Source organism: Brassica napus, chromosome C9 (genome assembly GCF_020379485.1).
Source record: "Brassica napus cultivar Da-Ae chromosome C9, Da-Ae, whole genome shotgun sequence".
Lineage (NCBI taxonomy): Eukaryota > Viridiplantae > Streptophyta > Magnoliopsida > Brassicales > Brassicaceae > Brassica > Brassica napus.
Genome location: NC_063452.1, coordinates 37,960,778 through 37,977,151, shown reverse-complemented (window position 1 = coordinate 37,977,151; position 16,374 = coordinate 37,960,778). Strand labels below are relative to the sequence as shown.

The following is a 16,374-nucleotide window of genomic DNA, read 5'->3' as shown; positions in this document are numbered from 1 at the left end:
CTGGGCATAAGTAGGTGCTGCTGGTTTCCTCCTTGGAGCCATCTAAAACAAATTAAAATAAATTTAATCAATTACGACATAATTAAAAAATTATTCCGTTACCTAACTAATCACCTAAACTATAGTATTCCGTCACCTAACTAATCACCTAAACTAATTACCTAACTAATCACCTAAACTAATTACCTAACTAATTAATCACCTAAACTAACTTTAAAAAAAAATAGAAGAGGAAAGGGAGTGTACCTTAGAGGGAGAGCAAAGGAGTTTGGGAGGAATGAACGAGGCAGCTTCGTTCTCGGCGTCTCAATATATAGAAAACGTTTCGTCGTAAACGCGACGTAATATTACGACGAAGTTACCAGGCCCGCATTTTTCCATTTACGACGAAGTTACCAGGCCTGCGTTTCTCTATTTACGACGAAATTACGTCGAATTGATTTACCAGGCTTTTCCGTTTACGACGAAGTTACCAGACCCATCATTTTCCATTTACGACGAAATTACGTCGAATCGATTTAACCATTTACGACGAAGTTACCATGCCCGTGTTATTTTTACAACGATTTTACAACGCTTAACCCTAAACACCGAGAATGAAATCCCTAAACCCCAAAGTCACATATCATCTAACATCATATCTTCTTCTCTACTACTTCTTGCTCTTTCTCCAACTTAAACTCTAAAACCCTAAAACTCCAAATAAATTTTTAAAAACTAAAGAAATACATATTATATAAAACAACATTTGTTACACATACATTAAGATGGTAAAAAAAAAATATTTATTTAAACATACGTTACAATAGAGAAATACAACATTTGTTACATATATTACATCACTCTAAATCGTTTTCGTTCTCATCAATATTACATCACTCTAAATCGTTTTCGTTCTCATCACTATCATTACAATCATCATCGTCGCTTTTCTCGAACTCGTCTTCACGTGCTTCATCTGTCGCATCTTCGGGAATATCTTCATATTGAAAGTTTTGCGGGTCGATCAAAAGGATTTCATCAGTTGGTTGTTCTGGTACCTCAACTTCATTGATAGCGTCTTCTTCTCGAAAGGACGGTTCTTCTCCAGCGACAATGCATCCACGAGGTGTAATTTTGATAGCAGCTAACCAGTTTATCCCGGAAGTTCGAAGCCGAGGATAAGGAAGGAAGCTAACTTGCTCGGCTTGTGAAGCTAAAATGAAAGGCCCAAATTTGTTGTATCTTCTCCCAAAATTGACATCCACGACACCAAATTTGTTATACCGAATCCCTCGGTTCACAACAGGATCAAACCATTCACATTTGAAGAGGACACATTTTAACTTCAATAACCCCGGAAATTCCACTTCAATAATCTCCTGCAATAAACACATGACAATCATGACTCTTCATTCCGGAGAACTTTTGACCTCGTTCAACACATCTTGACAGATTTGAAACATAACCATCAGGAAACTTAACTTCTGATGCAACCCAGTCAAACAAGGTTGTTTTGGCTTCTGATGACAACCGGAAGATGGGAACATGAACGTTTCCATTGCTCTTGATATGTAACTCACTTCTTGAGCAAATATCAGGTAAGTCCATCCTTGACTTTTTGTTATCTTTTGTCTTTCCAGGGACGTTAGTAATGTATTCATGATGTTCTCAAAAAAGTTCTTCTCAATATGCATGACATCCAGATTGTGGCGTAAGAGAAGATCCTTCCAATAGGGTAGCTCCCAAAATATACTCTTCTTATGCCAATTGTGAGAGACACCATACCCATCAGACATATTTCCAGGAACATGCCAATTTCCTCCAACCTTAACTGTTTCCTGAGCTCGGTAATAATCAATGTCTGCTTCGATCTGCTGGCCGGTGAGATATGGAGGAGGACTGTCTCTGACAATTTTTTTGTGCCGAAACAATGTCTTATTTCTTCTGTACGGATGGGCAAGTGGAAGAAAGCGACGATGACAATCAAACCAACAGCTCTTCCTACCATTCTTCAGTTGAAAAGCATCCGTCGATCCAAGACAATATGGACAAGATAATCTTCTATGTGTTGTCCAGCCAGAAAACATCACATAAGCAGGGAAATCACTTATTGTCCACAGCAGAACTGCTCGCATCGTAAAATTGTTTTTCAAGGAACAATCGTACGTCCTCACCCCTTCTGACCACAATTGCTTTAGCTCTTCTATCAACGGTTGAAGAAAAACATCAAGAGACCGTTTTGGATGCTTCGGCCCAGGGATTAATATGGTCAAAAATAGAAATTCTTGTTCCATGCACATATCCGGCGGTAAATTGTACGGCGTAAGAATGACTGGCCACAAAGAATATTATCTACCAGACATTCCAAATGGACTAAATCCATCGGTGCATAACCCAAGATAGACATTCCGAATATTTATAGCAAAATCTGTGTGTACCTTGTTGAAATGTTTCCACGCTCTTGCGTTTGATGGATGTGCAACCTCACCATCTCTCTGGACATGTTCCGCATGCCACCTCATCGACGCAGCAGTCCTCTCAGATTGATATAATCTTTTCAATCTGTCTGTAATTGGTAGGTTCCACATCCTTTGGTACGGTACCCTATTCCTCCCACGGCCTTGCGTTTTGAATCGTGGTTTTTTGCAGAATCGACACTCTTCTAACTTGTCATCTTCTTTCCAGTAGATCATGCAGTTGTCGATGCAAACATCAATCATCTCCGAAGGCAACCCAAGACTATAAACCAATTTCTAAATCTCATAATAAGATTCAGCAGTCACGTTGTCTTCTAGCAAATACTCTTTAAACAACTCCGCCCATGCATCAATGCAATTCTCAGGTAAATTATGATCCGTTTTAATATTCATCATCCTAGCTGCTAGAGACAATTTAGAGAGACCTTCTCTACAACCAGTGTAGATTGGTTGATTTGCAGCATCTAGCATTTCATAAAACCTTTTTGCATCCAAATTAGGTTCTTCTACATTTCCAGTTCCATCAGCTATTGTTGTAGTTGTTTCTAAAAATGCATCACTAATCATATCTTGAACCCTATCATGATCTACCATCTGCTCCTCTTGATGATAATTATATTCATTATGCAAATGATTCGGTTCTTCACTATGATGAGCATCCTCAAAATTATTATTACTACTACTAGCTTTATTTCCCCCATAACCCTCTCCATGTTGATACCAAATGTACTACTGTGGTGTAAATTCTCTGTTTACTAAATGCTTCCATACAGTTTCACTACGTGTAAATTTTGAATTCTTGCATTTCCGACAGGGGCAGAACATCTTACCGCTTTCCTGCGTGATCGGTGTACAGCCCGCCTGGTGCATGAATGTCTCTAGCCCGCTCAGAAATGCATTCGTCACCCTCCCGTCGGAATCTTTGTGCAAATACATCCAACTCCGTAACTCGTAAATACTACCGCCACCGGCCATTTTTTTCTTAGATTTTTTTTTGAAATTTTTTTTTCTGATCTTTTTTTTCCATTTGTGTGTTGTGAGGAAGAGAGTTGTGGGAAATTACATATATATAGAAAAAATTTCGAGTTGGGTAGTTGAAATATAACAACGATTTTACAAGGAATGTTTTACATGGATTTTACATGGTTTTAACATATTATTTACAACGACTTTACGACGAAATTAGGTAAGTTAAAGCACATTGAATACACGTTTTCACCTAAATATAACGGTAACATGTTTTGTTGTAATGTCGATATAACGATTACGACGTATTTCTCATTCCACGTACTTTCGTCGTAAACTTACATGGACTTTACGACGAAAATATTTCCCCGTAAATTTACATGGAGTTTACGATGAAATTTAGTCTCCTCGTAACTGCGTTGTAAACGCCATGTAAATATACGAGAAAATATTTTTGTCGTAAATCTTCGTTGTTATGGAAACGTTTTCTTGTAGTGTATACATTGGTTAATACATCGACTCTCGCCAAAGTTTCACAATAATATAAGAACTAAGGAAGATTCCATATTATATATTTTAAATATACAATCAAAAATGTTTTACGTAGCTAATTTAAATATGTAAAAAATGAAAAGTAAAGATAAATCTAAAATATCTATAATCTAGAAATTTAAATCGAATAATACAAAAGCGTTAGTATTGTTAGGATTATATAAAATCCGAATTTTTTAAAGCTAATATCTGATAGTAAAAGTGAACTATCTATACTATTTAAAACGAATAATCACATCTGTTGTTATTGTTAGGAATATATGAATATCGTCATTTTATAAAGATAATGTAAACAGTTTAGGGGCTGCGTTCTTATCTATATTAAAATGTTCACATTTAGGGATTGGGTGGAAGAAATGCCTTTCTTTGTATGAAATGTTCACATTGTGGGATTAGAGGGAAGAAATGACTTGATTTATGTATTTAACATTCATAATGTTGTTTAGTCAGTAACATTTCATTGTTAATGAATTCAATCCAAGAGTAAAACAAATATACAAAAAAAAAAAACGGGTTCAGGTTTTGTGATTTTCATTGACGTTATCTAATTTCATTTAGGGGTTGGGACCCTAAACTGTTTTTTGTTTGGTTTCGTATAAGAGAATATATAATTGCAAATCAGATTACAATTTGGCAAAACATGGTTTAAACCAAAACGATTAAACTAGTTTAAGGTAAACGACACATTATTAAACATGGAAATTAGAGAGGAAATCAGAATGACTTAAAACGTCCAAATTACCCTTAATAAAATACGCATACACTTTGAAAGGTATGGGCAATTAGTGGAAAAAATCCGAAGTGTATTCTCCTTTAATATGATAAACTAGAGCTTGATCCGTTCATCCGCACGGGTGTTTGTTATTTTTTTAATGGTTCAAATATGAAATTTTCTTTTAAAATATTTTCATGTTGGTTGATCATACGTCATTAAATATTCAAATTTTTAAAATCATATCTTATCTAACACATTTTTCATTTGATCACATTTATAGTTGTTTGAACGGGCATTTTTTTAACAAATGTATCTAATTTATTTTACAATAAAAACTTAAATATTTCTATATAGTACAACATTATAACAATATTTTACTTATATGATGTTAAATATTTTTTCAACATTATAACAATATCTTTGCTATGAGCTGTTAATATATTCTTACAACATTTACGAAACTAAGATCATCATTTGATATATTAAATTTGTTTTAAAAGCATTAAAATATACCTATATAATCCGATCCATCAAATAAGCAGCTGATAGAAATATTCAGTAGTTTCAATATATTTTATATAACATAAATAATATATTTTATATAACATAAATAATTTTAATCCATTTTTATTAATAAAATAATTCATTAAAATTATAAATTTGAACAAAAAATATGCATATAGCATGGTAATATAGGATTTGTAATTTTTGAAATTATATAATTGAACAAAAAGAAAAAAAATTATGCATATGGTAAAATAATTTAGGAATTGTAAAATATTTGACACTGATTTATTTGAATAATATACATAATTTTGGATTTTTCCAGAATATTACTATATGTTTGCTAACTTGTATTATTTCTGAAAATGAAATACTGGAAAAAATAATGTGTTCCTAAAAATATGCTATATTTGAGTTGAAAAAATACTTTAAAAATATTAAAATATATGAACATTATAAAATTGTGGAAGCTTGTATATTCTTCGAAATGTTTCGAATATTAGTAAATAGTTTCGATTTTATTTGAATAATATATGATATATGTTTGTTAATGAGTTGCTAAGAATGTGGATATTGGATTCGTATGTAAATTTTATAATAAATTAAGATACAAATTATTTATTTATAAATTTTCGGTAATGTAAACCAGTATTAAGATAATTAATGTAAGTTATCATCGATTTGGTCTAAATTATTTTTAAACATCAAATGTGTTCAGGGTGAATTTATAAAATTAAATATTTAGAACTCCAAAAATTGCATATATCATGTACGTAGACGCTATCAGTTCAAAATTATTTGTTATTGTTGAAGTGTTATTGGATCCGTGGTGGTTATGATCAGTTTGCCAATATTTTGATGAAGCAAAAATCATAATAGAAAGGATCTCACGTTTATAATTCTAAGAAAGGATATTTCTGAGAGACTAAAACAAAATTCTTAGAGACGAATAAGACGTAGGCCAAAGACAATTAAGTATGTCTTATTATAATTATATGGATTTAAAAATATACTACTATACTAAAAAGAGAATAAAGTGCGTGGAGAAGCTGTCCACGTAGACCGATTAATTCAAGCCTATCAGAATTCGCCATGTCATCAGCTTGCCGCTACAATCACTAAACTAAAACAGGCCAAATCCAGAGTTTGTTTAGTTCCTGCCGAAACCAAGGCCCAAAAAATTTGTTGCCCTTCCCTTCTAAATCTTAGGCGACCTAACTATTCCCCTTCTTCAACGTTTAGTCTTTTGACATTGTTGAGACTGTAAAGTCAATCAACATCTTCTCTATTCATCAAAGTCCTCTTCAATAGTGTAACACCCGATATATCAATCAACTCTTCAGTTTCCCACACTCACCATATATAACTTTGTCACTGCTTTATTTCTTGCCTTATTCCACACACCAGCTAAACAAATTTTTTATTCTTCATTCTGATTTTTTATTTTTCTTATATGCCTCACATATTTTGAATTCTTCGTCTCCGGATAACGCTGCCAACAGATTCGTCTCTATAGCTTCAATCGAGGCGGAAGCCAGAGGCCGTAGAATCTGGGGACGAGAGGCGCTGCGTATAGTGAGTCCGGAGACAAATCCTCCGCGAAGATCGACGGAATTGAAACCAGCATGTACAGATCATAAACTGAAATTCTCAGTTTCGTTGTCGAATACAGATATCAAAGAGGATTTAAAAAAAAAAGGTTGGGAGAGAAGACTTCCAGTGAGACCTAAGAAGAAACTGAATGTAAGTTCTTTATAGTTTGGTCTGAGGATAATCACATACATGCTTTCTAATATTTTCTTTTATATGTTTTCCCTGACTGTGGCTGTTAGAGGAAGTAATTATATATTCATATAATGTCCCTGAAGGTCTTGAAACGTGGAAAAATGCTTTGTCTGCTACTCCTTTCCTTAATATAACACTTATAGCTTAATTCCAGTATCCAGATTATTTGAGAATTGGTCAAACCTACTGAACCACCAACTCATTGCTTCAGAAGAGCATAAGGATTATTTTAGCACTTCCAATCTTCTGTCTCATTCCATGTTGAATTTGAATGTCATGCCCATTTTGTAGTTTTTAATCCAAGTATATTTTGTTCATTATATATACTTCTGTTCCATTAGAGGGGTTAACAATTTCGAGCCCATTTTTTATGAGTTGTTGTCAGTGAAAAGTATAGGAATCAACTTTAATTTGTTCATATAACTGAACAAATAAACCATTTTTGGTCTAGAAATGGGTATAGTTGAACTTCAAGGCTGTCTTTTTGGACTGCAGGGAGCAAGTGAAGAAACAAGGGAGAAAGTTTGGTACAGTCGATGAACTAATCCAAGTGATAACTCCAAAAGGCAGAGGTAAACATAGATAAACAAAAACTTTTAAGATGAAACCGGAACTGAGAAACCTGTTTTCCAAATACTTTGAAATATCTCAATTCTATTTTTCAGTTTGAGGTATTGGACTTGGGTTATTATAAAATGGAAAGTGGGAAAGAAGAGAGTATGCATACATATCCTTTGAGATCTCTTGCTTCATCTCTGGAAAGGGGTTTGTGCGTATGAGTTAACCAAGAGTTCAATTCAGCCATATTTTTACAGGTTTGTATTGAGTTTTCTAATTGATGATTTCTGAGTTGCCTATATAACTTCGCCATTGCTCTCTCAGGTTTAAGATGATTCACCATGTTCCGGTTGGTTCAAAACTTTTATGTATGTAATGTCTGTTGCAGGTGAAATCTCCTTTCTCTATCACTCAAAGAGAGATTGAATATCTCACGGACACCATCCAGAATGGTGGCACTGAAGTAATGAGTCTTGATCTGATGTTTCATTTGCTGAAGGACACGTAATGAGTTTTTATAATCATTGTTCTTCACTCCATATAAATTTAACTGCATATGAACTGATGCTGCAGTAACAAAGGAGAATTTACGAACCGTAACAAACCAATCATTCAACTGCATAAGAAGCGATGCTGCAGTAATGCTACGGTCACGACTGTTGGCAACGACCTTAGATATGATAGATCCAGCACAGTGACATGACTGACGGTAGAAACCAAAATCAGAGTTACGCTAAAGCAAAGGGAACAAGGAAGCATAAAGTAAAAACAAAGTTGTGATTGCCCTCATTTCCTTGCCTCTTCTGTGAAAACTTAGAAATACTTTTGCTTTGTGTTTGTTAGTGTCTGTAAATCCACATCTATATGTAATTATAGGAGGAAGACATTGGCCAACAGAATGTTTCATTTCAAAGACGTGCATACGGTAAAAGTATATATTGTCAAATGAGGGTTTACATATATTGTCAAATGAGGGTTTACATGAGGAATACATTTATATATGTATTAGTTGTGCTTTAGCAAATGTTTATGTAAAAATGTTATAGATCGTCTCTATTTGAGAAGTGTATTTAATTTAACGCAGACTCAGTAAGATATGCAATTGTTTTAGGTTATCATCTTTTCCTTCTCAAACAAAATGAGTTGTCAAAGACAATAACAGAAAGAAACGCATGTAAGGTCTACTCGCTGAACATGCCAGCCAAATTAGATAAAAAGGAAGAAAAAAAGCTATGAACATTTGAGAAACAGAAACAAAATGACAAAATTATGTTTAATGATTTGATTCTTAAACTTCATTCAAGTATACACACTGAATGTGATAACGGTAAAGGTTTGTGAGTGCAGACTAAACAAAAGCAAAAAGTAAGCAAAGCAACCAAACATAAAATCAGTAGGAAGAATTATACGGAGGCTTTAAGTTTGAAAAAAAAAAAGAATTATATGGAGGCTATCCTCCATAATGTTATTTCTTACTATATTTGGATTATACTAATTGAAGAAGGAAAGTGTTTCAAAAAAAGAACATTGAATAGAAAAAAACAACAGATCGGCTGTTGTATTTCAAAACATATGTAAAATTGTAGATGTGGCATCGGTTTTTAGTTTCTCGAAAATATACATAATTTATCTATGTTTAAAAATATTTAACATTATTATATTTTTCTAAGGAATATTAAAAAATATACTGCTATTCAACAATCGACTTCAAAAGAAATTCATAAACCTATAATAATACTTTGAAGTGCATTAGCGAACAATTGTTTGTTCTGATGCATTTACTTATGATGAAATTTTGATCATTTTAAACTATGTTGAAATTTATATACACAAGTAATATCATTAAATTTACAAAATATAATAGAAAATAAACTCATTTTGTAAAGTACTATTATTTCTTCGTTTCACATAATAAAATATATTTTACAATAAACAAAACTCTGTAACAATAGAGAAATTTTATAAAACAAATTCCCCATTTTATATCAATAAACTATGCACAAAACAATGAAAAATATTAAGTTATACTGGTCAAATAAACACAATCTCCCCAATTTAATGCAAAAATATACATATGAAAAATATGATTGAATTTAAAATGCAATTTGCCATGAAAATATGTGAAAATATTACTCTCTTCAATAATTGAAACAAAAAAATGCTATAACACCACTATTGATGTTATTTGACTTCAGAAGAACAAAACGATACAAATTAAACCATTTTGAATCATTATTAAAATTAGTTAAGAGTATAAAAGACCAAACTTAAATTTAACAGCACAACAATAAAAAAAATCCAAACTATCTTAATCTGCTTTAATGTTGTAGACATTTTCTGGTTTATTAGTTCTAAATTATGTAAAATTAAAAATAAACATCAAAACTATTGAAATCATTTACGAAATATTTACAAAATGAACAGCCAAAAAATTTACGAAAGTAGTAACTTATTAAGTTAATGTTGGGAAAATGAGACATGAAAAAGAAAAAAACAATAAATTAAATAAAAAACTAATTAAAATATTATATAATTATAATAATTTAAAATAGATAATCTGCGCGTAGCGCGGAAAAAAAAATCTAGTTCTTATAATCATTTAACTAACATTCCAAAGGTTGCTCCAAATATTCTTAGTTATATTGATGGAGTAAAAAAACGTAAATATATTGTTAAGATTTTATTTTGCAAATACAAAAAAAAATAATATAGTTATCTTTTCTAAATAATAGTCCATTTTTAATATTACACATGAAAGAAGTCATGGCTAGGGATGTTAATTCGGGATGGCCCGGCCCGGCCCGGCCCGGCCCAACCCCGTTAAACCCGTAAATATTTGAGCCCGGCCCGGCCCGAAAATATTTTGGGCCTAATATACAAAGCTCGGCCCGGCCCTTATAAGGGCTATAGGGCTTTTTTGGGCTTTTCAAAAAATAATTTGTCATTGTTATTTTTATCTCTTTAATACATGTGATTTTTAATTAAAAAAATAGTTTCATTTTTTTTTGTTTTAAATATAAAGTGAGTTTAAAATTTTATTCTTTATCAAAAATGTTTTACATTTTCGTATGCTTTAAAAATATATTATAAGCAAACCAAATTTAATAAGATTTAAATAATCAAATATAAATTATAACTAAACATATAAAAAAATAAAATTTATGATAAACTTGGTCAAATATTTCATATTTTGTAGTTTGAAAAAAAACATGTTGTACATGAAAGAAAAAAGTACATTTGCAAAATTTAAAATTAGACACTTGTAATGATCAAACAATAAAATGTATTAACAACTTTTATATTTGCTTTATTAGAGTTTAGATTAAAATATTAAAATTATATGTCAATACGAATAGTGGTTTTGATTGCAAGAACGATAATATTTAAGATAAATTATAAAATTTCGAGTTTTCGAGCAGGTCCTACCCCAAACGGGTTTAGGCAAAAAAATCCAAATGGATTTAGTCTGAAAGATCCAATTTTTTCTGGACTTATAAAACTAAGCCCAAACTTGGTAATTTTTAGGTCACGTGGATTCGGGATACAGCCCTAATTGACATGTGGCTTCTATTTTAGTAGATACAAAAACTAGCGTATAATCATTTTTTTTTTCCTAAGAACGTATAAACGTTCTCAACTCTAATTTTTTCTCTTTTATTTTGTTTCTCAACTCTTCTTCCATGCAGACGCATGATTCAGCCCATTTAGAAAACTAATAAATATATATATAATTCAAGTAGGAACAAATCCTTAATAATTTAATAGTTAATACAATTACCTCACGACTATCCACTATGTATCTTTATATATACAGGTTTGCACCAAGCAATTGAGATTCAAGTATCAGACGAGTGAGTATAACCAAAGAATCTTTATATACAATCCTGCAATGGTGTAAACTATGCGATTGATTTCTTGTCCGTAACTCGTACGGTGGAAGAATCTGGTTTGGTCCGAACCGAAGGGTTTCCAGTATCATCGAGAACCACAAAAGCCGTGTCACCGGGCTTGAAGCTCCCAGCAAGAAAGGCTTCGCTGAGTGGATCTTCCACAATCTCTGTGACTGTTCTACGGAGTGGCCGTGCACCGTAAGATGGATCATAGCCTTGTCTGCATATAAGCTCCTTGACAGGTTCAGAAACCTCTAAACCGACTCCAAGTGCCACAAGCCTCGACTTCAAGTCTTGTAGCATCAGGTTCAGGATCTCCATCATCTGTAAAATCGGAGTTGAAGATTTTGAATTTTATGAATTTTAATCTGATTTTTGGTTCCACTAAGTTCGGTTGAGAGGAAGAGAAAATGACTAACCTGAGCCTTCTCAAGCTGTCGGAAAATGACGATTTCGTCTATCCGGTTCAACAACTCAGGTCGGAAATAGTTCTTGAGTTCTTCAACAACCATAGCTTTCATTCCAGCGTAAGATGCTTCCTCTTCGTCATCATCGAGGATAAAACCTATAGACCCGTGTCTTCCTTTGGCAATGGCTGATGACCCGACATTAGAGGTCATTATGATCAGTGCGTTCTTGAAAGATACTCTCCTTCCCTGATAAACAAGGATTCCAATACAAGAACATGGAGAAAGATATGGTCAACTCTGTAGCCAGTAGGACTATTTGAGAAAAGATAGAAAGCTTAGGCACCAGTAAATGTTTTAAAGTGTAAACATCGAACCTGTGAATCGGTTAGGTGTCCATCTTCGAACAGCTGGAGAAGAATGTTGAAGATATCCGGATGGGCTTTCTCTATCTCATCGAACAAAACCACTGTAAAAGGACGTCTCCTGATTGCTTCAGTAAGCATTCCACCTTCTTCAAAACCAACATATCCGGGAGGTGAGCCTATCAACTTGCTCACAGTATGACGCTCCATGTATTCACTCATGTCCAATCTCAGCATGGATTCCTCCTACAATAACCAATTCAAAAAAAAAAAGGGTTAAAGAAATCGGATCTGCGACCACGCACGTGTCAGCAACAAGCATTATATTGTTAATGAAGCTGTACCGATCCAAAATAATTTGCTGATAGAGCTTTTGTGAGTTCTGTTTTCCCAACTCCAGTAGGTCCACAAAACAGCATAGCGGCAATGGGGCGATCAGGATCTTTTAAGCCGACCCTTGACCTCTTCACAGCTCTAGATATGGCAGCTACAGCCTCATCCTGACCAACAACTCTGCTTCTAAGCTTCTCTTCTAGACCCATAAGAAGCATTCTCTCATCTGCTGTGATCTGCTGAACTGGAATTCCAGACCAAGCCGATGCAACAGCTGCGATATCATCAGGTCCCACCTGTATAGGCCTGAAAGCAGAATCAAACCAATGTTATGGAGGTTCCTTCTTTAATCTTCTTAATATAACATTTTGTAAATATGTAAATAAAGAACGTCGTACTCATCATTGCCTGCTGCAGGCGGCAGAGAAGACTCCTCAACTAGTTCACCAGACTCATCTGAACCATCATCCTGGTTCTGCCTGCTTGATAGAACCTATTCCCAACAATTATTGAAGCTGTTTAATAGGTGAAACATGATCAACATCCAATTGAGACGAATGTCTAGTCTTTTACCACTTCGTGCATGGCCTGAACAATTCTGATCTCTTGCCAGTAATCATCCGGTGGCTTCGAAAGGATACAGGTTGCATCGTCCTTTTTCTTTCTAAAAGCTTCAATACGAGCCCTGCTTCCTGCCTCGTCAATGAGATCGATAGCTTTATCTGGAAGAAATCTATCAGCGATATATCGTGATGAAAGGTACACTGCAGCATCTATGGCTTCCATAGTATATTTGCAATTGTGATGTGCTTCGTATTTTTCACGAAGGCCTAGCAAAATCTTCACCGCATCTTCCTGTAATGTTATTAAAAGATGAATATACTAGATACGAAAAATTAGATATTGGTTGTTGATATGATAGAAAACATTGGCTTGAAATAAACCTCGCTTGGCTCGTCAATCAACACTGGCTGGAATCTCCTTGCTAGTGCTTTGTCCTTCTCAAACTGACTCCTGAATTCATCAAGGGTTGTGGATGCAATGCACTGCAAATGGTTGATTGTTGATTAGTAGAGCTAGCTTTAGAGCACCATATATACTTGAAATTTTGCATTTATTTTCATAACAAAGACATGATTCAGTAGGATTTTGGCTTTTGTTTTATTTCAATATGAACTACTACATATAGACAGAGATGGAAACATTACTTTATTTCAGATTTACTAAACTCTTTAAGCAGAACCTAAAGTGATACACTTTCTCATACACAAGTAAAAGCAGCAGAAAATCATTTCATTTAGTATGCGTACCTGAAGTTCACCCCTTCCAAGTGATGGTTTCAAGAGGTTAGCAATGTCAAGCCCAGACCCCTTGTTTCCTTTTCCGACCGTGCCAGACCCAATAAGAGTGTGCACTTCATCTATGAATAGAATGACCTTGCCTAGAGGGAAATAAAAAACAAATAAAATGTGTTGGGAATGAGCCATGTTAACTTTACAGCATTCATATTTTGAGATAAAATAACCTGATTTTTTAACTTCGCTTATCAAAGCAGTGACACGTGACTCCAGTTCTCCCCTTTCTTTTGCACCGGCCATTAGCAGTCCTATATCCAGGGACATGATGCGTTTGCCCTAGATATAAGCATGAAACTGGTCATGTACATGGTTGGCCAACTTCAGATCAAATTTTACCGTTCATTAGATGTTGGGGTTGCTTACCAAGAGAAACCCAGGAGCATTAGCTTCTGCAATACTAATTGCTAGTCCTTCAGCAATGGCGGTCTTCCCAACACCAGCTTCACCGAGAAGAATCGGGTTGTTTTTGGTTCTGCGGCAAAGTATCTGGATGACTCTTTCAACTTCCTTTTCCCGGCCAATAACAGGATCAATAAGTCCCTCAACAGCACGTGCTGTAAGATCCACACAAAACTGCTCCAGAACACTTTTCGCTGGTGAGACACAAGTTTGGTCAGCATCTCTCTTCTCAAACTCACAAAGAAGGAAAAAAAAAAAAAACATTACTTTTCGTTCTTCCAGGACCAACAATTCGAGCATTAGGGGAAGAAGGTGGTTCTCTTCCATCTTTGGCAATCTCTCCTTTAAGTCTGGTGAGTGCGGCTGCTGTGAGCAGATTCATATTTGCTCCCAATCTAACATCACATCAGAAGTCAACCAGAAACAATTCAAGCACATTTAAAAGAGGAAACTTTATACCTCTTGAGAACTCTGCCGGCGCTACCGTCATCAACGGTGAAGAGCCCGACGGCGATATGCTCGGGAGCAATATACTGACAATCCAAAGTCCTGGAGTACTCCACCGCAGCTTCGAAGACCCGTTTCGTACTGATGGAGAAAGGCATGTCTGTGGACTTGGAGTAGGAGGAAGTCGAGGATTCTTCTTGCTGTTTGGACAAATTGGAATCAGAATTAGCTTCGTCCCAGATACTCCAGACAACTTCACGGGCCTTGTCTACGGTGACTCCGGATCCGAGAAACCCTTGAGGGTCGCGATCCTCAGCGATAAGGCCGAGGAGAAGGTGCTGAGGGTAGACCATGTCTTTACCCAGCGATTTAGCTTCCTTTTGAGAGAAGATTATAGCTCTGATCGCTCGTTCCGTGAACCGCTCGAATACAGCTGAAATCGGGGTGAATTTCTTTCGTTTCTTCGGCGGGAATCGGTGGAAGTTTGTTGCAGTGGTGGAGAAGCGTTGGATCTTACAATTGGAGAGGGAGACTCCGAGGTACGATGAAGCGAAAGAGGAAAGCGAAGAAGCGGCGAAGGAAGCAACATGTGAAGAAGAAGAAGAGTCAATACGGTTCGAGGAGGAAGAAGCCAGGCGGCGAGAGTGAAGCGTTAGAAGCGAGGAAGTAGATAAGACCTCCATGCTCGTCGTCGTTGTCCGGGAGAAATTCTCCGGTGATGTTTTCCGATTTGTGCCAAAATGATGGGAATTATTATTTCCAGGAAAATGAAAAGAGGAAGCAAAGGGGAAGAAGCAAAAGTAAAGGATGGAGTAAGCTGACACGTCACGGCAACCTTTATTTTTATTTTATTTTTTTTTGTCCCTCGATTCATTAAACCCAATGGGTCATGGAATTTAAAAACATTATAACCTTTTTTTTTACTCACATGTCATCACTAAAATGATTCATTATTATATAATAAGCTTTTTATTAAACTAACAATAAATTCATCATTAATTTACTTTATTATTTTCTTAAATAAAATTTACGGAATTGCTAGCTAAAGTATATATGGCAATTAATGATTTTGAATAATAAAGATTTGATAAAAAAAATAGTGCATCTTCTATCATATTTGTTTAATTTTAAACTATTAAATAAATTAAACAACCACAATAACCATATAATAAAAATTTAGATTTTTATGTATATGTTATATTTTGAATTTTTACAAACGACTATAAATTACTAAAACTGTTAAGAGTTTCACATTCAAATTTTATGATCCATGGTTTAAAAATTTTGTTATGACAAAATACAAATGATTACAAAAATTATATAAGTAAAAATTCTAATTTAATTAATTATTAAGATTAATATATATATCATTTTAAATTAAACTATAAACCATATAAAATACAATATTTTAGTTTCAAAATTTACTTTGAACAATTTTTTTGATAAATGTTTTGAACGATCATTGACAACTTATTTTTTTTAAATTATAAATTACTAAAACTATTAATCCCACAATGAAAATTTTGTTATCAGTAATTTAAATTTTTTTCTATAAAAAATAGAAATGATCGAAAAAACTATATGAGTAGAAATCATCATTTAATAGAAATTAATATTAAAAATAAACTAAAATATA

At 34.1% G+C, this 16,374-nt stretch overlaps 1 protein-coding gene and 1 long non-coding RNA gene across 3 annotated transcripts; one reads left to right on the top strand and one right to left on the bottom strand.

Moving 5' to 3' along the window:
- The first annotated feature begins 6,346 nt into the window (after positions 1–6,346).
- Positions 6,347–8,632, top strand: LOC106375656. Of its 2 annotated transcripts, XR_001275323.3 has the most exons (5): positions 6,347–6,939; positions 7,477–7,553; positions 7,647–7,796; positions 7,928–8,002; positions 8,113–8,632. It is a non-coding gene; the product is annotated as an uncharacterized LOC106375656 (long non-coding RNA). The 2 variants fall into 2 exon arrangements; XR_001275322.3 differs by having other exon boundaries at positions 7,928–8,632.
- Positions 8,633–11,270: 2,638 nt separating this feature from the next.
- Positions 11,271–15,547, bottom strand: LOC106375655 (chaperone protein ClpD, chloroplastic). The gene is made up of 12 exons (XM_013815623.3): positions 14,751–15,547; positions 14,559–14,686; positions 14,256–14,485; positions 14,060–14,168; positions 13,845–13,975; positions 13,479–13,580; positions 13,108–13,389; positions 12,933–13,027; positions 12,546–12,840; positions 12,214–12,447; positions 11,849–12,085; positions 11,271–11,753 (listed from the first exon to the last, which is right to left on the bottom strand). Exons 1-12 carry the CDS (start codon positions 15,419–15,421, stop codon positions 11,439–11,441), a joined length of 2,829 nt encoding a protein of 942 aa, XP_013671077.1. The 5' UTR covers positions 15,422–15,547; the 3' UTR covers positions 11,271–11,438.
- Positions 15,548–16,374: the final 827 nt, after the last annotated feature.